This window comes from Ranitomeya imitator, chromosome 3 (assembly GCF_032444005.1).
Source record: "Ranitomeya imitator isolate aRanImi1 chromosome 3, aRanImi1.pri, whole genome shotgun sequence".
Taxonomy (NCBI): Eukaryota; Metazoa; Chordata; class Amphibia; order Anura; family Dendrobatidae; genus Ranitomeya; species Ranitomeya imitator.
In genome coordinates this window covers 700,621,243-700,649,144 of record NC_091284.1, presented here as the reverse complement: position 1 = coordinate 700,649,144, position 27,902 = coordinate 700,621,243, and the positions used below count along the sequence as shown (strand labels likewise).

Here is a 27,902-nt window from a genome sequence, read left to right as displayed (position 1 = left end):
TTCACACACCACCAAGAAACCTGAAGACACAAAAGAGAATAGTAAAACCAAAAACACTCAGTTTGAAAAAATGTTGCAGTAATCCGCAAGTGCTAGTAAAAGATGTAAAAAAAACAGGGTACTTGGTTGATACGTTTTTTGCAAAAAATGTATACTAAGCTGCTCTACCAAACTTCACGGTATACCCTTATCAGAGCAGTCCTAACTAATGTATGCAATCCCTATCTGATGTATTTAAAAACCTGATCATCTGTATATTACCTGTGTGAACAGGGTTCAGAGAGGAAAAATCCATGTGTGCATACAGAGTAGAACAGCTTTTGTGCAGCTAGCCCAAGAGGAGTGGTGGGTAGCTCCCCAGTCTTGTAGACACAAGAGAACAATTATGGAAACAGGAACACATGGGCTACTTGCACAGTGAACAAGTCTGTAGGATCATGTTCACACACCACCAAGAAACCTGAAGACACAAAAGAGAATAGTAAAACCAAAAACACTCAGTTTGAAAAAATGTTGCAGTAATCCGCAAGTGCTAGTAAAAGATGTAAAAAAAACAGGGTATTTGGTTGATACGTTTTTTGCAAAAAATGTATACTAAGCTGCTCTACCAAACTTCACGGTATACCCTTATCAGAGCAGTCCTAACTAATGTATGCAATCCCTATCTGATGTATTTAAAAACCTGATCATCTGTATATTACCTGTGTGAACAGGGTTCAGAGAGGAAAAATCCATGTGTGCATACAGAGTAGAACAGCTTTTGTGCAGCTAGCCCAAGAGGAGTGGTGGGTAGCTCCCCAGTCTTGTAGACACAAGAGAACAATTATGGAAACAGGAACACATGGGCTACTTGCACAGTGAACAAGTCTGTAGGATCATGTTCACACACCACCAAGAAACCTGAAGACACAAAAGAGAATAGTAAAACCAAAAACACTCAGTTTGAAAAAATGTTGCAGTAATCCGCAAGTGCTAGTAAAAGATGTAAAAAAAACAGGGTACTTGGTTGATACGTTTTTTGCAAAAAATGTATACTAAGCTGCTCTACCAAACTTCACGGTATACCCTTATCAGAGCAGTCCTAACTAATGTATGCAATCCCTATCTGATGTATTTAAAAACCTGATCATCTGTATATTACCTGTGTGAACAGGGTTCAGAGAGGAAAAATCCATGTGTGCATACAGAGTAGAACAGCTTTTGTGCAGCTAGCCCAAGAGGAGTGGTGGGTAGCTCCCCAGTCTTGTAGACACAAGAGAACAATTATGGAAACAGGAACACATGGGCTACTTGCACAGTGAACAAGTCTGTAGGATCATGTTCACACACCACCAAGAAACCTGAAGACACAAAAGAGAATAGTAAAACCAAAAACACTCAGTTTGAAAAAATGTTGCAGTAATCCGCAAGGTCTAGTAAAAGATGTAAAAAAAACAGGGTATTTGGTTGATACGTTTTTTGCAAAAAATGTATACTAAGCTGCTCTACCAAACTTCACGGTATACCCTTATCAGAGCAGTCCTAACTAATGTATGCAATCCCTATCTGATGTATTTAAAAACCTGATCATCTGTATATTACCTGTGTGAACAGGGTTCAGAGAGGAAAAATCCATGTGTGCATACAGAGTAGAACAGCTTTTGTGCAGCTAGCCCAAGAGGAGTGGTGGGTAGCTCCCCAGTCTTGTAGACACAAGAGAACAATTATGGAAACAGGAACACATGGGCTACTTGCACAGTGAACAAGTCTGTAGGATCATGTTCACACACCACCAAGAAACCTGAAGACACAAAAGAGAATAGTAAAACCAAAAACACTCAGTTTGAAAAAATGTTGCAGTAATCCGCAAGGGCTAGTAAAAGATGTAAAAAAACAGGGTATTTGGTTGATACGTTTTTTGCAAAAAATGTATACTAAGCTGCTCTACCAAACTTCACGGTATACCCTTATCAGAGCAGTCCTAACTAATGTATGCAATCCCTATCTGATGTATTTAAAAACCTGATCATCTGTATATTACCTGTGTGAACAGGGTTCAGAGAGGAAAAATCCATGTGTGCATACAGAGTAGAACACCTTTTGTGCAGCTAGCCCAAGAGGAGTGGTGGGTAGCTCCCCAGTCTTGTAGACACAAGAGAACAATTATGGAAACAGGAACACATGGGCTACTTGCACAGTGAACAAGTCTGTAGGATCATGTTCACACACCACCAAGAAACCTGAAGACACAAAAGAGAATAGTAAAACCAAAAACACTCAGTTTGAAAAAATGTTGCAGTAATCCGCAAGTGCTAGTAAAAGATGTAAAAAAAACAGGGTATTTGGTTGATACGTTTTTTGCAAAAAATGTATACTAAGCTGCTCTACCAAACTTCACGGTATACCCTTATCAGAGCAGTCCTATCTAATGTATGCAATCCCTATCTGATGTGTTTAAAAACCTGATCATCTGTATATTACCTGTGTGAACAGGGTTCAGAGAGGAAAAATCCATGTGTGCATACAGAGTAGAACAGCTTTTGTGCAGCTAGCCCAAGAGGAGTGGTGGGTAGCTCCCCAGTCTTGTAGACACAAGAGAACAATTATGGAAACATGAACACATGGGCTACTTGCACAGTGAACAAGTCTGTAGGATCATGTTCACACACCACCAAGAAACCTGAAGACACAAAAGAGAATAGTAAAACCAAAAACACTCAGTTTGAAAAAATGTTGCAGTAATCCGCAAGGGCTAGTAAAAGATGTAAAAAAAACAGGGTATTTGGTTGATACGTTTTTTGCAAAAAATGTATACTAAGCTGCTCTACCAAACTTCACGGTATACCCTTATCAGAGCAGTCCTAACTAATGTATGCAATCCCTATCTGATGTATTTAAAAACCTGATCATCTGTATATTACCTGTGTGAACAGGGTTCAGAGTGGAAAAATCCATGTGTGCATACAGAGTTCACACACCACCAAGAAACCTGAAGACACAAAAGAGAATAGTAAAACCAAAAACACTCAGTTTGAAAAAATGTTGCAGTAATCCGCAAGTGCTAGTAAAAGATGTAAAAAAAACAATGTAAAAAAAAACCTGTGTTCCTGTTTCCATAATTGTTCTCTTGTGTCTACAAGACTGGGGAGCTACCCACCACTCCTCTTGGGCTAGCCAATTTCTTTTTGGAAGAAGGTCCTGTGGACTGATGAAACCAAGATTGAGTTGTTTGGTCATACAAAAAGGCGTTATGCATGGCGGCCAAAAAAACACAGCATTCCAAGAAAAACACTTGCTACCCACAGAAAAATTTGGTTGAGGTTCCATCATGCTTTGGGGCTGTGTGGCCAATGCCGGCACCGGGAATCTTGTTAAAGTTGAGGGACGCATGGATTCCTCTCAGTATCAGCTGATTCTTGACAATAATGTTCATGAATCAGTGACAAAGTTGAAGCTACGCAGGGGATGGATCTTTCAGCAAGACAATGATCCAAAACACCGCTCCAAATCTACTCAGGCATTCGTGCAGAGGAACAATTACACTGTTCTGGAATGGCCATCCTATCATTGAACATCTGTGGGATCATTTGAAGAGGGCTGTCCATGCTCGGCGACCATCAAACTTAACTGAACTGGAATTGTTTTGTAAAGAGGAATGGTCAAAAATACCTTCATCCAGGATCCAGGAACTCATTAAAAGCTACAGGAAGCGACCAGAGGCTGTTATTTTTGCAAAAGGAGGATCTACTAAATATTAATGTCACTTTTCTGGTGGGGTGCCCATACTTATGCACCTGTCAAATTTTGTTTGAATGCAGATTGCACATTTTCTGTTAGTACAATAAACCTCATTTCAAGGCAGAAACATTACTGTGTCCAACAGTTACTAGATGTATGAAACTGAAATAGCTGTTGCAAAAAAACAATTTTTATAAAACATTAAGCTTACGATTAATAGGGGTGCCCAAACTTTTTCATATAACTGTATATAGCACAGCCCACGCAGTATATAGCACAGCCCACGGAGTATATCACACAGCCCACATAGTATAGAACACTGCCTATGTAGTATATAGCAGCCACGCGGTATCTAACACAGCCCACATAGTATACAGCAGTGTGGGCACCATATCCCTGTTAAAAAAATAATTAAAATAAAAAATAGTTATATACTCACCCCCTGGGATCCACCGAAGCTCCGGCGATATGCGCGCGGCTGCCACCATCTTCCGTTCCCAGAATGCATTGCGAAATTACCCAGATGACTTAGCAGTCTTGCGAGACCACTAAGTCTTCTGGGTAATTTCGCAATGCATCGCCGGGAACGGAAGATGGCGGCAGGCGTTAGCGGTTCGTCGGACAACGGAGGGTGAGTATAGCAGGTTTTTTTTTTTATTATTATTTTTAATATTACATTTTTTTACTATTGATGTCGCATAGGCAGCATCAATAGTAAAAAGTTGGGGACACACAGGGTTAATAGCAGCGTTAACGGAGTGCGTTACCCGCGGCATAACGCGGTCCGTTACCGCCGGCATTAACCCTGTGTGAACGGTGACTGGAGGGGAGTATGCGGGCGCCGGGCACTAACTGCGGGGAGTAAGGAGCGGCCATTTTCTTCCGGACTGTGCCCATCGCTGATTGGTCGTGGCTGTTTTGCCGCGACCAATCAGCGACTTGGATTTCCATGACAGACAGAGGCCGCGACCAATGACAGACAGACAGAAAGACAGACAGACAGACGGAAGTGACCCTCAGACAATTATATAGTAGATAACTATAGGATTAGTAATGGAGAGGTGTCTTATAGACACCTCTCCATTACTAAGCCGTGGGCTTGATTTCACCAGAAAACACAAAGGTGACATCAACCCCGCAAGTATGAACCCCATTTGCCACCACCACAGGGCAAGTATGAATAGCGGGACAAAGTGCCAGAATTGTTCTTCTAATAGATGGGCCTTTTCTGGGTGGCTGAAGGCTTTTATCTATAGGGTGAGGTGGGCCAATATCCACAGCCCCTTACCAGCCTGAAAATACCAGCCCCCTGACAAGGTGTACCCAATAGCGATGGTTCCTATCTCTAGTAACTCTGTTCACTATCTGACAACCAGGCCTCAAAAAACATGGGGATAGAGCAAGATAAGCAACTGAGTGTGTTTAAAACCTGCCTATGGTAAACCGAGTATATAAAGTTGCACAGCCCTGGTCTGCAGGGGCACACAGGTGGGGGTTGGGGTTTACAATTCCACATGTAAAAAATAAAAGCAAGGGCCAGCACACCTGATAGTATAAGTGCAATATGCAGGTATACGTGTACACTGTGGCTATAAACAAACATAACCTATAATAAAAACATAATACATAGGTACACCTACACATAGCTGACAGATGTGTGTTTAATAAGCAGGTATCGCGAATTAATCCTGGCAGCTAGGTGTAGATGCAATATCATTAACCCCTTCACGACATACTGTACATGCCGTGTCTCCCCCTTTGATGTGGGCTCCGGCGGTGAGCCCACATTATAGTCGCAACATGTCAGCTGTTTTGTACAGCTGACATGTGCGCGCAATAGCGGCGGGTGAAATCGCGATTCACCTACTGCTATTAACCTGTTAAATGCCGCTGTCAAGCGCTGACAGCGGCATTTAACTATCGTTTACGGCCACGCGGCCCGGAAATGAGCGCATCGCCGACCCCCGTCACATGATCGGGGTTGGCGATGCATCAGGATGGTAACCATAGAGGTCCTTGAGACTTCTGTGGTTACTGATGCAGGCCTGCTGTGAGCGCCACCCTGTGGTCGGCGCTCATAGCAAGCCTGCATTTCAGCTACATAGCAGCGATCTGATGATCTCCATTATTTGTATAAAGTCGCAGGTGGCAAACCTGCGTATACGCACATGTGGCGCATCTTTATATACCACAGCATGTCTATTTATCTTGCGAAGACGCACAGTATAGGATGTGGTGATTCCACATGTGTTCAATGATCACAGACGGAATCACCGCGCATACAAAAGCCGGCAGCGATTTAGATTGGGCGGGTGTCCACTGCGTCCAAAGCGCTGCCATTCCGGATCTTTTAAGCGTATAATTTATGTGTCTATGACATTATTGCTGCAATCTAATCTTTCCTATCAAGGTGAGGTCGCTGTTGGAACGAATAGTCACAGCTAGGTATTGGTGGTATATTTGCTGCTCCTACCAACAGACAACCTGCCTACCATTTTCTCTCTACAGCGAATACTTCTGAGATACAAGTGATCGAGGGTTGGCAGAGCCAAAAATTTTGAATAATGTATTGCAAATGCATTTACAAAGGAATGTTGCCTGTGAAACTTAATATTCATCTTTTACAAATGGTGTTGGGGCCTATAGTTTTGGTGTAGCATTGCAGCTCAACCCTATCCTCTACAATGGAGTGGAGCTATGATATAAAACACTACCTGTAGATATCTGGTGATGTTTATTCTAGTCTAGGACAAACCCTTCAGCTGTCACACTTATACCAAGGCATATATGTCATACAGTAATAGGATCGTGCTGTGTTTATTCATACCTCTGAGATTTCCAATATACAATTACTCCATAGGAGCCATTACAGTGGGCTGGGACAAAAGTCTACAGTCGTTCTATGAAACTGCTGACTTGTAACATTGTGCGTTGCATATCCTGTCACTCTTCCCTGGTATTTCTTGTCAATGGTTATGTGATCACATATATGCGATTTACATACTTGTAATCATATAATGACTAAATGCTTTTGGCTTCTCTCAAATAGTTGAATGGAGAGGAGCCAAATTAATCTACTTGGCATGTTACCACAAGTATTCAAATTATATGTGTCCACTGGCTCGCATTGAGAACACAGAATAATAATGACAAGGTGTGCACTGCATGCTATAACAGCTCGGCAGTTGGCAGTTACATAGAGCAACTGCAGAATTTTTAGCCCAAGCACGGACAAATCCTTTAATGGGGTGCTCAAGTAATAGAAGAAAAAATAACTGAAGGAAATGTCATTATGACTATAGTCCTAAGAATTTTAATTAGCAAATCATACATTTGGTCTAGGAGAGGGTATACTATAGTAATAACATGGCCGCTGTCTTATTATTTTGACATAAATCTGTTTTAGAATTTTTAATAAGAAAGGAATCTGTGAGCATGTGCAGTGGGAAGCTACTCTGCTGTGATGTGACCTTGTCAGTACATGGTATAGGATCTCTTCTGATCACAGTGGCGGCTCAGAAAGACAGTGTAGGCAGCCTCTTGTTACCTCAGTACGTCCAGTATTTCCAGTATTAATCAGAAAGACATAGTGGACAGCAGTGTGGGCAGCCTCTTGTTACCTCAGTACGTCCAGTATTTCCAGTATTAATCAGAAAGACATAGTGGACAGCAGTGTGGGCAGCCTCTTGTTACCTCATTGCGTCCAGTATTTCCAGTGTTAATCAGAAAGACAGAGTGGACAGCAGTGTGGGCAGCCTCTTGTTACCTCAGTACGTCCAGTATTTCCAGTGTTAATCAGAAAGACAGAGTGGACAGCAGTGTGGGCAACCTCTTGTTACCTCAGTACGTCCAGTATTTCCAGTGTTAATCAGAAAGACAGAGTGGACAGCAGTGTGGGCAACCTCTTGTTACCTCATTGCGTCCAGTATTTCCAGTATTAAATCAGAAAGACATAGTGGACAGCAGTGTGGGCAGCTTCTTGTTACCTCATTACGTCCAGTATTTCCAGTATTAAATCAGAAAGACATAGTGGACAGCAGTGTGGGCAGCTTCTTGTTACCTCATTACGTCCAGTATTTCCAGTATTAAATCAGAAAGACATAGTGGACAGCAGTGTGGGCAGCCTCTTGTTACCTCAGTACGTCCAGTATTTCCAGTGTTAATCAGAAAGACAGAGTGGACAGCAGTGTGGGCAACCTCTTGTTACCTCATTGCGTCCAGTATTTCCAGTATTAAATCAGAAAGACATAGTGGACAGCAGTGTGGGCAGCTTCTTGTTACCTCATTACGTCCAGTATTTCCAGTATTAAATCAGAAAGACATAGTGGACAGCAGTGTGGGCAGCTTCTTGTTACCTCATTACGTCCAGTATTTCCAGTATTAAATCAGAAAGACATAGTGGACAGCAGTGTGGCAGCCTCTTGTTACCTCATTACGTCCAGTATTTCCAGTATTAAATCAGAAAGACATAGTGGACAGCAGTGTGGCAGCCTCTTGTTATCTCAGTATGTCAAGTATTTCCAGAATTAAATCAGAAAGACATAGTGGACAGCAGTGTGGCAGCCTCTTGTTACCTCAGTACGTCCAGTATTTCCAGTATTAAATCAGAAAGACATAGTGGACAGCAGTGTGGCAGCCTCTTGTTATCTCAGTATGTCAAGTGTTTTCAGTATTAAATCAGAAAGACATAGTGGACAGCAGTGTGGGCAGCCTCTTGTTATCTCAGTATGACAAGTATTTTCAGTATTAAATCAGAAAGACATAGTGGACAGCAGTGTGGGCAGCCTCTTGTTATCTCAGTATGTGAAGTATTTCCAGTATTAAATCAGAAAGACATAGTGGACAGCAGTGTGGGCAGCCTCTTGTTATCTCAGTATGTCAAGTATTTCCAGTATTAAATCAGAAAGACATGATAGACAGCAGTGTGAGCAGCCTCTTCTTAACTCGGTACCTCTAGTATTTCCAATATTAGATAAAAAAGACATGGTGGACAGCAATGTGAGTATCTTCTTGTTACTTCAGCACTCCTGGTATCTCCAGTATTAGATTAGAAAAAAAGGGTGAATATCAGTAAGAGCAGCCTCTTTTTACCTCAGCACCTCTGGTATTTCTAGGATTAGATCATAAAGACAGGGTGGACAGCAGTGTGAGCAACCTCTTCTTATCTCAGCTCCCTTGCTATCTCCAGTATTAGAAAAGAAAAAAAGAAAGAAAGAAAGAAAGAAAGAAAGAATGACCATGATTGTATTGATGAATTTCAATTTTCTGATTCTTTGTGAATCTGTCATGATACATGTTTGAAAACAATATAAGACTTCTTGTTTTGTTTGCTTTCCAGTCCAGTTTCAGAGTGATGGACATATTGCGACATTTACCATTAAGGTCCGTCATCCCATTGTTCCGAAGTTATATGACATGGGACCCAGTAACTGTAAGTAGCACTGTATAGTATGGTTAAAACAGACGTGATATGTTGAACAGCAGCATGGTGAACATAAAGGGGAGCTAAGAAGATTAGTACATAGTCTTGTGTGATAAATTTTAGTACTTCACTTTATATCTCTGCTCACTCTAGACTTTTGAGTCCAGTGGGCGGTCCTACTTAGTGATTGACAACTAATAAATACATCTTTGAGTAAGACTACAAAGGGTCTCATAAATAAAAAGCAAGATGAGATTTATATCAATAAAATATACATACTGAGATATACGGCACTCAAAAGAAAAATATGAATGCTTGAAAACAGGTTCCACCCCTTCGATAAAGTATAATAAACAATTTAGCACTCCAAATAATGATGCATATTATAATTAATTTCAATTTTTATTAGGCAATCCAAGACAGAAATTGTGATGTTTTGGCCCTAGAACATTGGCCTTAATCAAACACTGTGTGACAAAGAAATATAAAGAACAATAAGAAAACAAAAAATATATATAAGGAAGCCAATCAGGACATCTTTTTCTTGTATCAATCATAAAAGAGGCAAAATTGAATCCAGAATGTAGTTATCCCCACAAAAGAGAAAATATAACATTTAATGGACCATAGATAGATATAGAAACATATGATTATCAAACTTATATTTCTTTCACACCGTGATAGCTGTCTGGTATATAGAAAATATATGTAGTCTATCCCAGGGGCGGACATATCATTGATGCAACCAAATCAGGTGCAATTTTGCATTTTTAGGAACACTTGGGTTGCAAAGGGTCCGTTTATTGTTCCTGCATAGGGACTCTTTTCTGTCTATTATAATTATTATTATTATTATTTATTATTATAGCGCCATTTATTCCATGGCGCTTTATATGTGAGGAGGGGTATACATAATAAAAACAAGTACAATAATCTTAAACAATACAAGTCATAACTGGTACAGGAGGAGAGAGAACCCTGCCCGCGAAGGCTCACAATCTACAAGGGATGGGTGAGAATACAGTAGGTGAGGGTAGAACTGGTCATGCAGCGGTTTGGTCAATTGGTGGTTACTGCAGGTTATAGGCTTGTCGAAAGAGGTGGGTCTTCAGGCTCTTTTTGAAGGTTTCGATGGTAGGTGAGAGTCTGATATGTTGGGGTAGAGGGTTCCAGAGTAAGGGTGATGCGCGAGAGAAATCTTGTATGCGATTGTGGGAAGAGGAGGAGATGAGGGGAATAGAGAAGGAGATCTTGTGAGGATCGGAGGTTGCGTGCAGGAAAGTACCGGGAGACGAGGTCACAGATGTATGGAGGAGACAGGTTGTGGGTGGCTTTGTATGTCATGGTTAGGGTTTTGTACTGGAGTCTCTGGGCAATTGGGAGCCAGTGAAGGGATTGACAGAGGGGAGAAGCTGGGGAATAGTGGGGGGACAGGTGGATTAGTCGGGCAGCAGAGTTTAGAATAGATTGGAGGGGTGCGAGAGTGTTCGAGGGGAGGCCACAGAGCAGGAGGTTGCAGTAGTCAAGGCGAGAGATGATGACTAGGGTTTTTGCAGATTCTTGGTTGAGGAATGAACGGATTCGTGAAATATTTTTGAGTTGAAGTTGGCAGGAAGTGGGAAAGGCTTGGATATGTGGTTTGAAGGAGAGATTAGTGTCAAGGATTACCCCGAGGCAGCGAGCTTGTGGGACTGGGGAGAGTGGGCAGCCATTTACTTTAATGGATAGTTTAGTTGGGGGGTCACGTGAGATGGGGAAAGATGATTATTTCTGTTTTGTCCATGTTAAGTTTCAGAAATCTAGCAGAGAAGAAGGATGAAATAGTGGACAGACATTGAGGGATTCTGGTTAGAAGGGAGGTGATATCTGGTCCAGAGATGTAGATCTGTGTGTCATCAGCATAGAGATGATACTGAAAACCGTGAGATTCTATGAGCTGTCCCAGGCCAAAGGTGTAAATGGAGAAGAGCAGGGGCCCTAGGACTGAACCTTGTGGGACTCCGACAGATAGTGGGCGAGGTGAGGAGGTGGTGTGTGAGTGGGAGACGCTGAATGTCCGGTCTGTTAGGTATGATGAGATCCAGGATAGGGCCAAGTCTGTGATGCCAAGGGATGAGAGGGTCTGTAATAATAGGGAACGGTCCACTGTGTCAAAGGCAGCCGACAGGTCCAGGAGGAGGAGGACAGAGTAGTGTCGCTTGCTCTTGGCGGTTAAGAGGTCATTGGTGACCTTAGATAGGGCAGTTTCAGTGGAGTGGTGTGACCTGAAGCCAGATTGTAAGCGGTTGAAGAGGGAGCAAGAAGAGAGATGGGAGGACAGTTCAAGGTAGACGTGTTGTTCCAGTAGCTTGGAGGCATAGGGGAGAAGTGATATAGGGCGATAGCTAGATACAGAGGATGGGTCAAGAGAGGGCTTTTTGAGGATAGGTGTGATGGAGGCATGTTTAAAGCTTGAGGGGAAAACACCAGTCTATGTCCACCAGTGGTCTATCCACTACTTAAATAGTGAAGTAACATAAACCTTATGCCTTCCGAGATATGTAATCATATCGTAGGACATATAAATAGCCATCTTGGTGAAGGAGATAGCACATATAGGATGAAAGATGATGCATGATAGTAAGGGGCACCCTTAGTGATTCATGCTTGAATAAGCAGGACAAGTAATTGTATTATATAAAATAAATGTATAAGAAATTAATAAATAAAAATTAGTGATGAGCGAATATACTCGTTACTCGAGATTTCTCGAGCATGCTCGGGGGTCCTCCGAGTATTTTTTAGTGCTCGGAGATTTAGTTTTTTTTGCCGCAGCTGAATGATTTACATCTGTTAGCCAGCATAAGTAAATGTGGGGGTTGCCTGGTTGCTAGACATTACCTCAGCAGTGAATTGTCATGCGGTAATTGGCACATGGATTACATGCATTATGTAAGGTGAGGCCACCTCATTTTTATATCTGTGTATTGGTATTATGTTGGAAAATGTACGGCTTACGATTCCCACACCCCTATGCTTCGGGGCTTACAGCCTCCCTTAACAGAATGCACAGAATGCAGCCACTTCCCCTTTGGTATGTGAAGTGTCAGCACTTGACGTACCTTTTAGGTTAACAATATTTTTGAGGAATAGAGTTTTAAGCAAAGTATATTGAACTGTTTGCATGTATTAGGCAATTGAAACGTTTCCCCGTTGAATTAAGTGTTTATTTTAAGGGTTTTACCACCTGAGTGATAGAATGTGATTACTGGTCTTTATTGCAGAAACTCCTGAAAAAAATATTTTCTTTGTTTTTTTTTTATTCTATACTTTCTGTCAGCCCCATCAATTTTCCTATATAACTAGACCTGCTGGTTATAAATAGAATGAAAAGCTAATTCATTCACTAAATCAATAAAAATGGCTCATGATGTTTGATGAATTTGGTGGAAATGCACAGAGAGGTTTTTTTTCCTTCTGTGCTTTAAAGGGGTTCTTCACTACTAGGACAACCCCTTCTTGAACTAAATGTTTGGCCCCGAGGCATTCATGCGGTGTTGTGTTGTGGCATGTCATGCCTGGCATCCAATCAGCACTGGAGTCACTTTCCCCGCCTTTGGACAAACTGAGCATGAAGAACATGAAGAGGAAGTCAGGGATCAGTAGCAGCGCTGACTTCCTCTTAATGTTCAGTTTGTCTGAAGGCGGAGACAGTGACACTAGCCCTGATTGGGTGGCTGCCTCATGTGTCACAACACTGCACATGGGCCCTGGGCAGAGCGAATGCCTACACCGTGGTAACAGCATCGGCACGGGAGGTGAGTATAGGCTTTATTATTTTAACGGGACCAAGTATTTAGTTTAAGAAGGAGTTGTCCTAGTTGTGGATAATCCCTTTTAATTATACCTTTTTGAGCAACAATTTTAAAAATAAGATTTTGTATTCCACTAAGATCCTGGAGTACAATTGGGCAATAATTTGGCGACATTTTGAAAAGTCCCAAACGATGAATTAGCTTAACCCCTTTCCGACGTTGGGCGTAGTAGTACGCCCACAGCAGAATCCCTCCAGACACATGTCAGCTGTTTTGAACAGCTGACATGTGCCTCTAACAGCCATGGGTGGAATCGCGACTGAGCCGCGGCCATTAACCTGTTAAATGCCGCTGTCAATCCCTGACAGCGGCATTTAATTCACGCTTACCGGAAGCTCATTGGAAATCCCGTCCATTGGTGAACCCGTCACATAATCACGGGTCACCGATGGGTTGGTATGACAACGTGAGGTTTCCAGCAGACCTCTATTGTTGCCACAGCTGGATTGCTATGAGCACCGCCCGATGGTCGGCGCGCATAGCAAGTGAGCATTTCTGCTGCACACAGGCAATCTGATCATCACTTGTGTGTAGCAGAGGCGATCAGACAACTGCAGCTTGTAGTCTCCCATGAAGACTATTGGAGCATGCAAAAAAGTAAAAAAAAAAAAAAGTTTTTAAAAATATAAAAAAAATATATAAAAGTTCAAATTACCCCCCTTTCACCCAATTCAAAATAAAATAATAAAAAAAATCGAACATAAAAATGAAAATACCTCCTGTTGTTAAGGGGTTAAAGCACCACTCCACTATTTTTTCTTTATACAGCACTGGTGTGGTGCTTCTAATCTACGGTCCCTGATCCTACTATTAGGCCCGGGATCAGACCTAACGTATAAAAAAATACGGTCCATTTTTTACGGCCGATATACGCAGAAAAGTTCCTAAACAGTGATCCGTATTCAATGCAAGGAGGCGATTTTTTTCTCCAAAAAATATCCGAGTGTCATCCGTATGGCATCCGTACGGCGAGATTTTCTCGCCGGCTTGCAAAATGGACATATAATGGATCCATGGCCTCAAATATTCGTGAAAACATATACAGTCTATATATATACATATCAGTGAGACACATATATATATATATATATATTTACGGTATATTTCATACAGAGCTAGATAGCATAGAAGCCGGTAATTCAATTGCCGGCTTTTGCTATCTCCTTCCCAAACCTGACAGGATAAGAGACGTGGATTATATACATCCTAAACTCCACAAAAAACACAGTCAATAAGATTTTTTTTGTGGAGTTTAGGATTTCTGTTCTGCAGTTGTCCCTATTCTGTCCCAACATGCACACATAGGATATTGATTTTTTTGCATTTATTTTGATACATTGTGATTGTGTTTTCCATGTGTGTAAGGCTGGAGTCAAACTCAGCGTAAGACAATACGGTCCATATATTACGGCCGTAATACGCTGAAAAGTCCCCAAAATAGTGGTCCGCAGCTCCTCCGTAAGCAGGGTGTGTCAGCGTATTTTGCGCATGGCATCCTCCGTATGTAATCCGTATGGCATCCGTCCTGCGTGTTTTTCTCGCAGGCTTGCCCTCTGCTGGTTGTCCTCATATGAACTCGAGCCTGGGAGCTTTCTAGGAAAGTTCCCACGCTCCAGGAACAGCCAGCAGAAGGCGCCTCACCGCAAATGAAGGTAAATATAGGTCATTGACCTACTTTACCTTCATTCTCTAGGGTTTTGCAGCAAGGAGCAGCGCTGGATTAGCAGAGCTCCTGGCTGCAAAATTTTTTAACCCCTTCAGATGGATTTACATCGTGGGACATTACAGATCTTCGGAAGGTATGTATATTGTTGGTTTATTATTTTTACTTTGTTACAGAGCGAGGGTCTTCAGAAGGATTGAGCGTAGAATAAATTATTACAACAACCTTTGTTTTTATTTCATTAAAATAATTTTTAATAATGTGTGTGTGTGTTTTTTTAACCCTTTAATAGTATTGGATTAATAATGGATAGGTGTCATAATTGACGCCTCTCCATTATTAATTTGGCTTAACCCTTTTCTGATATCAGACGTACTATCCCGTCGAGGTGGGGTGGGCCCCTATGACCAGCGACGGGATAGTACGTCATGCCCTTTAATGCGACACTGCGACTTAAGTCGCGGTGATCGCATTAAAATTCCGACGCCATCTTACCTTGGGGAAGATGACCTCGGCATCCTGGGGTATGGCGTCCCCTCCCCCGCCTCTCGATCGCTGTGATTGGCTGTTTAATTCTGAACAGCCAATCACAGCCTTTCTCATTGTTTCAGCCAATCAGCTTGGCTGAAACAGTGAGGTTCCAGCCTAGGATCGAGTACCGATGTACTCGATCCTGAGGCCGGTGCCTGGCAACCCAGGCACCGGCTAAAACCCCCCCCCCCCGGATTGGTGCGATCGACGATCAAATCGATTGCGCCAATCGCAGGGCACAGCGGCGGTGTTACCGCGCTGTGCCCTGCCTGAAAGTACCTGATCCGGAGCCTTCCTCAGCTGCCCTGTGGCTCCGGATCCTGCAGCTGTGATTGGCGCGATCGATGTGATCGTCGATCATGCCAATCAGGAACAGACCCGCCGGATCGGCGCGATCGACGAACACATCCATCGCGCCGATCGCAGGGCACAGCGGCGGTGTTACAGCGCTGTGCTCTGCTTGGAAATTCATGTGCCGGCCGGGCCCTGCATCTTCCTGCCACCTCCTGCAGCTCTGCCAATCAGGGCACAGCAGCGGTGTGCCCTGATAGTGACCTGCCGGTGACCTGCTGGTGACCTGCCGGTGACCTGCCTATGATCGGAGCTGTGAGCTCCGATCATAGGCTGGTGCCTAGCGACACCGGCGTCACCAGGGCCACCTCTGATTGGTGGGATCGATGTGATCATTCGATCCCACTAATGACAGGTCACAGCAGCGGTGTGACCGCTCTGTGACCTATCTCACCTGTCCCTGACCTGTCTGACTGCTATTCAGGAATCCTCACACTTGGTGAGGATTCCTGAAGAGCGGTCACGCTGACAGATCCCCTCCTGTGCTGAGACTTGTGGTGCCACAGTAGCCTGTGACACCACAATTCTTGCTAAAGAAAGAAGACAGAAGAAAGAAGACAGAAGAAAGAAGAGAGACTACAACCGTAAGTGTTCATCCCCGATCCCGGCCCGATCTTACTTCACCCCCCTTTACCCTTAACCCCCCCTTCCCCTTCCCCCTCCACCCCCACTTTGCGCCGCGTCCGTCTGTGCCCAAATTTAGCAGCCGCCGAGCGTTGATTGGTGACGCAGTTCACCGATCAACACTCGTGCTCGCTTTTCTTTCCCACATCCCCTTGCGCGCACCCAAACGCTGCGTCCAAACCCGTGCCTTTCATTTTACTTTTTTTTTTACACATCCCCGTCCACGCACCCCGCCGCTGCGTCTGAACCCGTGCCTTTCATTTCTTTTTTCCACATCCCCGTCCGCGCACCCAGCCGCTGCATCTGAACCCGTGCCTTTCATTTCTTTTTCTTTTTTTCCACATCCCCGTCCACGCACCCCGCTGCTGTGTCTGAACCCGTGCCTTTCATTTCTTTTTTTTTCTTCCACATCCCCGTCCATGCACCCCGCCGCTGCGTCTGAACCCATGCCTTTCATTTCTTTTTTTTTTTTTTCCACATTCCACATCCCCGTCCACGCACCCCGCCGCTGCGTCTGAACCCGTGCCTTTCATTTCTTTTTTTTTTTTTTCACATCCCCGTCCGCGCACCCCGCCGCTGCATCTGAACCCGCGCCTTTCATTTTTTTTTTTTTCCACATCCCCGTCCACGCACCCCGCCGCTGCGTCTGAACCCGTGCCTTTCATTTCTTTTTTTTTCCACATCCCCGTCCACGCACCCCACCGCTGCGTCTGAACCCGTGCCTTTCATTTCTTTTTTTTTTTTCCACATCCCCGTCCACTCACCCCGCCGCTGCTTCTGAACCCGTGCCTTTCATTTCTTTTTTTTTTCCACATCCCCGTCCACGCACCCCACCGCTGCGTCTGAACCCGTGCCTTTCATTTCTTTTTTTTTTTTCCACATCCCCGTCCACTCACCCCGCCGCTGCTTCTGAACCCGTGCCTTTCATTTCTTTTTTTTTTCCACATCCCCGTCCATTCACCCCGCCGCTGCGTCTGAACCCGTGCCTTTCATTTCTTTTTTTTTTTTTCACATCCCTGTCCGCGCACCCAGCTGCTGCGTCTGAACCCGTGCCTTTCATTTTTTTTTTTTTCCACATCCCCGTCCACGCACACCCCGCCGCTGCGTCTGAACCCGTGCCTTTCATTTCTTTTTTTTTTCCACATCCCCGTCCGCGAACCCAGCCGCTGCGTCTGAACCCGTGCCTTTTATTTCTTTTTTTTTTTTTCCACATCCCCGTCCACGCACCCCGCAGCTGCGTCTGAACCCGTGCCTTTCATTTCTTTTTTTTTCTTCCACATCGCCGTCCACTCACACCGCCGCTGCGTCTGAACCCGTGCCTTTCATTTCTTTTTTTTTTTCCACATCCCCGTCCATGCACCCAGCCGCTGCGTCTGAACCCGTGCCTTTCATTTCTTTTCTTTTTTTCCACATCCTCGTCCGCGCACCCCGCCGCTGCATCTGAACCCATGCCTTTCATTTCTTTTTTTTTTCCACATCCCCGTCCACGCACCCCGACGCTGCGTCTGAACCCGTGCCTTTCATTTCTTTTTTTTTTTTCAACATCCCCGTCCATGCACCCCGCCACTGCGTCTAAACCCGTGCCTTTCATTTCTTTTTTTTTTTTCCACATCCCCGTCCGCGCACCCAGCCGCTGCGTCTGAACCCGTGCCTTTCATTTCTTTTTTTTTTTTTCCACATCCCCGTCCGCGCACCCCGCCGCTGCATCTGAACCCGTGCCTTTCATTTCTTTTTTTTTTCCACATCCCCGTCCACGCACCCCGCCGCTGCGTCTGAACCCGTGCCTTTCATTTATTTATTTTTTTCCACATCCCCGTCCACGCACCCCGCCGCTGCGTCTGAACCCGTGCCTTTCATTTCTTTTTTTTTTTATCACATCCCCGTCCACTCACCCCGCCGCTGCTTCTGAACCCGTGCCTTTCATTTCTTTTTTTTTTCCACATCCCCATCCATTCACCCCGCCGCTGCGTCTGAACCCGTGCCTTTCATTTCTTTTTTTTTTTTCCACATCCCCGTCCGCGCACCCAGCCGCTGCGTCTGAACCTGTGCCTTTCATTTCTTTTTTTTTTTCCACATCCCCGTCCTCGCACCTCGCCGCTGCGTCTGAACCTGTGCCTTTCATTTCTTTTTTTTTTTTTTCACATCCCCGTCCACGCACCCAGCCGCTGCGTCTGAACCTGTGCCTTTCATTTCTTTTTTTTTTCCACATCCCCGTCCTCGCACCCCGCCGCTGCGTCTGAACCCGTGCCTTTCATTTCTTTTCTTTTTTTCCACATCCTCGTCCGCGCACCCCGCCGCTGCATCTGAACCCATGCCTTTCATTTCTTTTTTTTTCCACATCCCCGTCCACGCACCCCGCCGCTGCGTCTGAACCCGTGCCTTTCATTTCTTTTTTTTTTTTTTCCACATTCCACATCCCCGTCCGCGCACCCAGCCGCTGCGTCTGAACCCGTGCCTTTCATTTCTTTTTTTTTTTTCAACATCCCCGTCCATGCACCCCGCTGCTGTGTCTGAACCCGTGCCTTTCATTTCTTTTTTTTTTCCACATCCCCATCCATTCACCCCGCCGCTGCGTCTGAACCCGTGCCTTTCATTTCTTTTTTTTTTTTCCACATCCCCGTCCGCGCACCCAGCCGTTGCGTCTGAACCTGTGCCTTTCATTTCTTTTTTTTTTCCACATCCCCGTCCTCGCACCTCGCCGCTGCGTCTGAACCTGTGCCTTTCATTTCTTTTTTTTTTTTTTCACATCCCCGTCCGCGCACCCAGCCGCTGCGTCTGAACCTGTGCCTTTCATTTCTTTTTTTTTTCCACATCCCCGTCCTCGCACCCCGCCGCTGCGTCTGAACCCGTGCCTTTCATTTCTTTTCTTTTTTTCCACATCCTCGTCCGCGCACCCCGCCGCTGCATCTGAACCCATGCCTTTCATTTCTTTTTTTTTTCCACATCCCCGTCCACGCACCCCGCCGCTGCGTCTGAACCCGTGCCTTTCATTTCTTTTTTTTTTTTTTCCACATTCCACATCCCCGTCCGCGCACCCAGCCGCTGCGTCTGAACCCGTGCCTTTCATTTCTTTTTTTTTTTTCAACATCCCCGTCCATGCACCCCGCCACTGCGTCTAAACCCGTGCCTTTCATTTCTTTTTTTTTTTTCCACATCCCCGTCCGCGCACCCAGCCGCTGCGTCTGAACCCGTGCCTTTCATTTCTTTTTTTTTTTTTCCACATCCCCGTCCGCGCACCCCGCCGCTGCATCTGAACCCGTGCCTTTCATTTCTTTTTTTTTTTCCACATCCCCGTCCACGCACCCCGCCGCTGCGTCTGAACCCGTGCCTTTCATTTATTTCTTTTTTCCACATCCCCGTCCACGCACCCCGCCGCTGCGTCTGAACCCGTGCCTTTCATTTCTTTTTTTTTTTATCACATCCCCGTCCACTCACCCCGCCGCTGCTTCTGAACCCGTGCCTTTCATTTCTTTTTTTTTTCCACATCCCCATCCATTCACCCCGCCGCTGCGTCTGAACCCGTGCCTTTCATTTCTTTTTTTTTTTTCCACATCCCCGTCCGCGCACCCAGCCGCTGCGTCTGAACCTGTGCCTTTCATTTCTTTTTTTTTTCCACATCCCCGTCCTCGCACCCCGCCGCTGCGTCTGAAACTGTGCCTTTCATTTCTTTTTTTTTTTTTTCACATCCCCGTCCACGCACCCCGCCGCTGCGTCTGAACCCGTGCCTTTCATTTCTTTTTTTTTCCACATCTCCGTCCTCGCACCCCGCCGCTGCGTCTGAACCCGTGCCTTTCATTTCTTTTTTTTTTTTCCACATCCCCGTCCACGCACCCTGCCGCTGCGTCTGAACCCGTGCCTTTCATTTCTTTTTTTTTTTTTCCACATCCCCGTCCACTCACCCCGCCACTGCATCTGAACCCGTGCCTTTCATTTCTTTTTTTTTCACATCCCCGTCCGCACACCCAGCCGCTGCATCTGAACCCGTGCCTTTCATTTCTATTTTTTTTTCCACATCCCCGTCCGCGCACCCAGCCGCTGCGTCTGAACCCGTGCCTTTCATTCCTTTTTTTCCCACATCCCCGTCCTCGCACCCCGCCGCTGCGTCTGAACCCGTGCCTTTCATTTCTTTTTTTTTTTTTTCCACATCCCCGTCCACGCACCCTGCCGCTGCGTCTGAACCCGTGCCTTTCATTTCTTTTTTTTTTTTCAACATCCCCGTCCATGCACCCCGCCACTGCGTCTAAACCCGTGCCTTTCATTTCTTTTTTTTTTTTCCACATCCCCGTCCGCGCACCCAGCCGCTGCGTCTGAACCCGTGCCTTTCATTTCTTTTTTTTTTTTTCCACATCCCCGTCCGCGCACCCCGCCGCTGCATCTGAACCCGTGCCTTTCATTTCTTTTTTTTTTTCCACATCCCCGTCCACGCACCCCGCCGCTGCGTCTGAACCCGTGCCTTTCATTTATTTCTTTTTTCCACATCCCCGTCCACGCACCCCGCCGCTGCGTCTGAACCCGTGCCTTTCATTTCTTTTTTTTTTTATCACATCCCCGTCCACTCACCCCGCCGCTGCTTCTGAACCCGTGCCTTTCATTTCTTTTTTTTTTCCACATCCCCATCCATTCACCCCGCCGCTGCGTCTGAACCCGTGCCTTTCATTTCTTTTTTTTTTTTCCACATCCCCGTCCGCGCACCCAGCCGCTGCGTCTGAACCTGTGCCTTTCATTTCTTTTTTTTTTCCACATCCCCGTCCTCGCACCCCGCCGCTGCGTCTGAAACTGTGCCTTTCATTTCTTTTTTTTTTTTTTCACATCCCCGTCCACGCACCCCGCCGCTGCGTCTGAACCCGTGCCTTTCATTTCTTTTTTTTTCCACATCTCCGTCCTCGCACCCCGCCGCTGCGTCTGAACCCGTGCCTTTCATTTCTTTTTTTTTTTTCCACATCCCCGTCCACGCACCCTGCCGCTGCGTCTGAACCCGTGCCTTTCATTTCTTTTTTTTTTTTTCCACATCCCCGTCCACTCACCCCGCCACTGCATCTGAACCCGTGCCTTTCATTTCTTTTTTTTTCACATCCCCGTCCGCACACCCAGCCGCTGCATCTGAACCCGTGCCTTTCATTTCTATTTTTTTTTCCACATCCCCGTCCGCGCACCCAGCCGCTGCGTCTGAACCCGTGCCTTTCATTCCTTTTTTTCCCACATCCCCGTCCTCGCACCCCGCCGCTGCGTCTGAACCCGTGCCTTTCATTTCTTTTTTTTTTTTTTCCACATCCCCGTCCACGCACCCTGCCGCTGCGTCTGAACCCGTGCCTTTCATTTCTTTTTTTTTTTTTTCACATCCCCGTCCACGCACCCCGCCGCTGCGTCTGAACCCGTGCCTTTCATTTCTTTTTTTTTTTTCCACATCCCTGTCTGCGCACCCCGCCGCTGCGTCTGAACCCGTGCCTTTCATTTCTTTTTTTTTTTTTTTTTTTTACACATCCCCGTTCACACACCCAGCAGCCGCCGAACTTTGATAAGTGACGCAGTTCACTTATCAGAGCTAGGGCCTGCTCTTTTAGACTTTTCCTTTTGCAGGTATTTTTTTTTCCTTTAGCTTTTTCCTTTCAGAATAGTTTGCACCAAACACTATCCCCCCCCACACGTACACAGTTACCAATAAATATTACACCCAAGCACCATACTCACAAAAAAAATGTCCCGTTCGTCCCAGCAGCGCTATTCATTGGAGGAGGCATATGCTTTCCTTGCCTCCGACACTGATAGCGAGGGAGAGGATCCCACATTCCTTTACTCTTCAGATTCTTCATCCTCTTCCTCCTCCTCCTCCTCCTCCTCCTCCTCATCTTCCTCCTCGGGTCCTGCGGAACCGCCACGCAGACGCCCCAGGAGAGAAGATCAGGCAGCGCCCTCTCCTGAAGATGAACCAGTGCGACCCTCTTCAGACCCCATATGGACCTCGCCCTCCGAAAATTACGAGCCACTGATTCCTGATTTTGTGGCAGAATCAGGAATCAAGTTTGACACCACCGGCCTCACAGAAATAGACTTTTTCAAAGTATTTTTCTCTGAGGCTTTCGTTAACCTCATGGTGGAGCAAACTAATTTGTATGCTCAGCAATTTTTGGAGCAAAACCCCCGTTCATCATTTTCTAACTGGTCTCCTGTAGACGCAGTTGAAATGATGCAGTTTTGGGGCCTGGTCCTCCATATGGGGATCGTGAAGAAGCCAGAAATTCGGCAATATTGGAGTGTAGATATTTTATATAACACTCCAGTGTTCCGAATGGTCATGGTTCGGACGCGTTTTGAGGCCATCCATAAGTTCCTGCATTACAACGATAATGCACGGTGTCCCGCACGAGATGACCCCAATGTTGACCGTCTGTTCAAAGTTCGGCCGGTCATCGAACACTTCAGCAAAAAGTTTGCTGAATTGTTCGTGCCCAAAAGGGACATCTGTGTGGATGAGTCCTTGGTTCATTTTAAGGGGCGGCTCAGATTCCGTCAATCCCTGCCCAGCAAAAGGGCCAGGTACGGAATCAAACTCTACAAGCTGTGTGAGAGTACCTCAGGGTACACCTACAGCTTTAGAGTGTACGAAGGGAAGGACAGCAGGATTGAACCGCCTGAGTGTCCTTCCATCCTGGGAGTGAGTGGGAAAATTGTGTGGGATTTGGTGCACCCACTGCTGGATAAAGGTTATCACCTCTACACCGATAACTTTTATTCCAGCATCCCACTCTACAAATCCCTCTCTGCGCGAGGTACCGCAGCCTGCAGTACTGTCCGCAAAAATCAGAGAGGCCTCCCGAAGACGCTACTTGGGCAGATGCTCAGAAAAAGTGAGAGCAAAGCCCAATGTAGCGACCACCTGCTGGTGGTCAAGTACAAGGACAAGAGGGATGTCCTTCTCTTGACCACCATACACGGTGATGGCAGTGCCCTCAGCAGTGTACGGGGTACCTCAACACAGGTCGGCAAACCGGACTGTGTACTGGGGTACAACAAAAACATGGGGGGCGTTGATCTCTCCGATCAACTCCTCCAACCGTACAGTGCTTTGAGGAAGGCCAAGGGGTGGTACAAAAAGCTGTCCGTGTATATCGTACAAATGGCAATGCTCAACGCTTTCCTGCTGTCACGATGTGCAAGACACACTAATACGTCATACCTTCAGTTCCAGGAGGTAGTGGTTAAGGCCCTGATATTTGGCACGAGGGAAGGAGCGGGCCCCAGTACTTCCGGACTGAGGGTGCTCGTATCGTACCAGGTCAGCATTTTCCGGGGGTGGTCCCGCCAAATGATAGAAAAAGTAAGCTGCAAAAAAGGTGCCGAGTGTGCTACAAAAGAGGAGTACGCAAGGACACCATCTATCAATGCGACACCTGCCCCGATAAACCTGGCCTGTGTATGAAGGACTGCTTCAAATTGTACCACACCTCCATGCACTACTAATTTACTTAACAGGAACCAGTAGGTTAGTTCCAAAGAGGGGGCACATCTAAGTAAGTTCCTTGGGGGTCTAGGTTCCAAAATGATGTCACTTGTGGTTGTTTTTTACTGTTTAGGCACATCAGGGGCTCTGCAAACAGAACATGATGCCCTCAGAACTAGTCCATCAAAGTCTGCATTCCAAATCGTCACTGCTTCCCTTCTGAGTCCCGAAGTGCCCAAACAGTTTTTTCCCACATATGGGGTACCAGCGTACTCAGGACAATTTGGAAAACAACTTTTGGGGTCCAATTTCTCCTGTTACCCTTGGGAAAATAAAAAAATTGGGGGCTGAAAGATCAATTTTGTGGGGGAAAAAATAGAATTTTTTATTTTCACGCCGGGCATCATAGACTTTAGTGAAGCACTTGGAGGTTCAAAATTCTCACGACACACCTAGATAAGTTCCTTATGGGGTCAAGTTTCCAAAATGGGGTCACTTGTGGGGAGTTTCTACTGTTTAGGCACATCAGGGGCTCACCAAATGGCACATGATGCCCGCAGACAATTCCATCAAAGTCTGCATTCCAAAACGTCACTACTTCCCTTCCGAGCCCCGAAGTGTGCCCAAACAGTAGTTTTCTCCCACATATGGGGTACCAGCGTACTCAGGACAAATTGGACAACAACTCTTGGGGTCCAATTTCTCCTGTTACCCTTCCTTGGGAAAATAAAAAATTGGGGGCTGAAAGATCATTTTTGTGGGGGAAAAAATAGAATTTTTCATTTTCACGCCGGGGATCATAGACTTTAGTGAAGCACTTGGAGGTTCAAAATTCTCACGACACACCTAGATAAGTTCCTTAGGGGGTCAAGTTTCCAAAATGGGGTCACTTGTGGGGAGTTTCTACTGTTTAGGCACATCAGGGGCTCTCCAAATGCCACATGGTGCCCGCAGACAATTCCATCAAAGTCTGCATTCCAAAACATCACTACTTCCCTTCCGAGCCCGGAAGTGTGCCCAAACAGTAGTTTTCTCCCACATATGGGGTACCAGCGTACTCAGGACGAATTGGACAACAACTTTTGAGGTCTAATTTCTCCTGTTACCCTTGGGAAAATAAAAAATTGGGGACTAAACCATCATGTTTGTGGAAAAAATAGGATTTTTTTATTTTCACGCCTGGGCGTTATAAACTTTCGTGAAGCACTTGGGGGATAAAAGTGCTCACCACACACCTAGATAAGTTCCTTAGGGGGTCTAGCTTCCAAAATGGGGTCACTTGTGGGGGGGTTTCCACTGTTTAGGCACATCAGGGGCTCTCCAAACGCGACATGGCATCCGATCTCAATTCCAGCCAATTTTAGCTTGAAAATGTCAAACGGCGCTCCTTTCCTTCTGAGCCCTGCCATGCGCCCAAACAGTGGTTCTTCCCCACATATGGGGTATCAGCGTACTCAGGACAAATTGGACAACAACTTTTGGGGTCCAATTTCTCCTTTTACCTTTGAGAAAATAAAAATTGGGGACTAAACCATCATGTTTGTGGAAAAAATAGGATTTTTTATTTTCACGCCCGGGCGTTATAAACTTTCGTGAAGCACTTGGGGGATAAAAGTGCTCACCACACACCTAGATAAGTTCCTTAGGGGGTCTAGTTTCCAAAATGGGGTCACTTGTGGGGGGTTTCCACTGTTTAGGCACATCAGGGGCTCTCCAAACGCGACATGGCGTCCGATCTCAATTCCAGCCAATTTTAGCTTGAAAATGTCAAACGGCGCTCCTTTCCTTCTGAGCCCTGCCATGCGCCCAAACAGTGGTTCCCCCCCACATATGGGGTATCAGCGTACTCAGGACAAATTGGACAACAACTTTTGGGGTCCAATTTCTCCTTTTACCTTTGAGAAAATAAAAAATTGGGGACTAAACCATCATGTTTGTGGAAAAAAATAGGATTTTTTATTTTCACGCCCGGGCGTTATAAACTTTCGTGAAGCACTTGGGGGATAAAAGTGCTCACCACACACCTAGATATGTTCCTTAGGGGGTCTAGTTTCCAAAATGGGGTCACTTGTGGGGGGTTTCCACTGTTTAGGCACATCAGGGGCTCTCCAAACGCGACATAGCGTCCGATCTCAATTCCAGCCAATTTTAGCTTGAAAATGTCAAACGGCGCTCCTTTCCTTCTAAGCCCTGCCATGTGCCCAAAAAGTGGTTCCCCCTCACATGTGGGGTATCAGCGTATTCAGGACAAATTGGACAACAACTCTTGAGGTCCATTTTCTCTTTTTACCCTTGGGAAATTAAAAAAATTATTGCTGAAAGAACATTTTTGTGTCTAAAAAGTAAAATGTTATTTTTTTTCCTTCCATGTTGCTTCTGCTGCTGTGAAACACCTGAAGGGTTAATAAACTTCTTGAATGTGGTTTTGAGCAGCTTGAGGGGTGCAGTTTTTAGAATGGTGTCACTTTTGGGTATTTTCTGCCATATAGACCCCTCAAAATGACTTCAAATGTGAGGTGGTCCCTAAAAAAAATGGTTTTGTAAATTTTGTTGTAAAAATGAGAAATTGCTGGTCAAATTTTAACCTTTGTAACTTCGTAGAAAAAAAAAAATTTGTTTCCAAAATTGTGCTGATGTAAAGTAGACATGTGGAAAATGTTATTTATTAACTAGATTGTGTCACTTAACTCTCTGGTTTAACAGAATAAAAATTCAAAGTTGGAAAATTGCGAACTTTTCAAAATTTTCGCCAAATTTCCATTTTTTTCACAAATAAACGCAAGTTATATCGAAGAAATTTTACCACTAGCATGAAGTACAATATGTTACAAGAAAACATTCTCAGAATCGCCAAGATCCGTTGAAGCGTTCCAGAGTTATAACCTCATAAAGGGACAGTGGTCAGAATTGTAAAAATTGGCCCGGTCATTAACGTGCAAACCACCCTTGGGGGTAAAGGGGTTAATGTCACCTTACAATAGCAAGATGGCATTAACCCTTCATTACCCCATATCCCACCGCTACACGGGAATGGGAAGAGAGTGGCCAAGTGCCAGAATAGGCGCATCTTCCAGATGTGCCTTTTCTGGGGTGGCTGGGGGCAGATGTTTTTAGCCGGGGGGGGGGGGGGGCAATAACCGTGGACCCTCTCCAAGCTATTAATATCTGCCCTCAGTCACTGGCTTTACTACTCTGGCGGAGAAAATTGCGCGGGAGCCCACGCCAATTTTTTCCACCATTTAACCCTTTAATTTAATAGCTAGAACGGACAAATTTTGCATAGACACACTACTGACATTAGTAGTGTGGAATATGCAAAAACAAGGGGGATATGAGATGGTTTACTGTATGTAAACCATGTATCATATTATGTCAGGTTTAGGAAGGAGATAGGAAAAGCCGGCAATTGAATTACCGGCTTTAAAGCTATCTAGCGCTGTATGAAGTAATAATATATATACATATATGTGTCTCACTGACATATATATATATATATATATATATATACCTATTCTATGTGTACACATTTATTCTACCTATTCTATTGTAAGCTGTCAGTGTGACTTTACTGTACACCGCACTGAATTGCCGGCTTTTCTCTCTAACACCGCTGCGTATTTCTCGCAAGTCACACTGCTGGTCCGTGTGTAATCCGTGTTTTTGGGGCTTCCATAGACTTTCATTGGCGTTTTTTTTGCGCAATACGGTGACAAACGCAGCATGCTGCGATTTTCTACGGCCATAGAAAGCCGTATAATACTGATCAGTAAAATAAGGCAGATAGGAGCTGGGGCATAGAGAATAATTGGGACATTTGTTAGGCGAGTTTTACGGACGTATTTTATGCGCTCATACGTCCGTAAAACTCGCTAGTGTGACGCCGGCCTCATATGTATGTCACAACTTTATTATATGGATTACATACAGTAAACCATCTCATATCTATTATATTTTAACATATCCTGGCTGGGGGCAGATGTTTTTAGCCGGGGGGGGGAGGGGACAATAACCATGGTCCATCTCTAGGCTATTAACATCAGTCACTGGCTTTCCTGTTGTGAATTCTGTGGCAGAGCTCCCTCCTGTGGTCACAAGTGGTACTTCGGCTGGTTCTCTCTGTGAGCTTCCGTTGGTGGAGGAAAGTGGTACTGCGGCTTCTGAGTTTCCTTCCTCAGGTGATGTGGTGAAGTCGTTAGGTGCTTCTCTATTTAACTCCACCTAGTGCTTTGATCCTGGCTTCCAGTCAATGTTCTAGTATTGGACCTGTTTCCTCCTGGATCGTTCCTGTGGCCTGCTGCTCTG

General features: G+C 45.3%; 1 protein-coding gene across 3 annotated transcripts in view; it reads left to right on the top strand.

The window, feature by feature from the left end:
• Window positions 1–27,902, top strand: part of B4GALNT1 (beta-1,4-N-acetyl-galactosaminyltransferase 1) — a 339,817-nt gene that overhangs the window by 277,941 nt on the left and 33,974 nt on the right. For all 3 annotated transcript variants that reach the window (XM_069758583.1, XM_069758584.1, XM_069758586.1), the window contains one exon: window positions 9,056–9,148. In XM_069758583.1, the coding sequence (XP_069614684.1) occupies window positions 9,056–9,148 (93 nt within the window). The remainder of the gene's footprint in view (window positions 1–9,055; window positions 9,149–27,902) is intronic.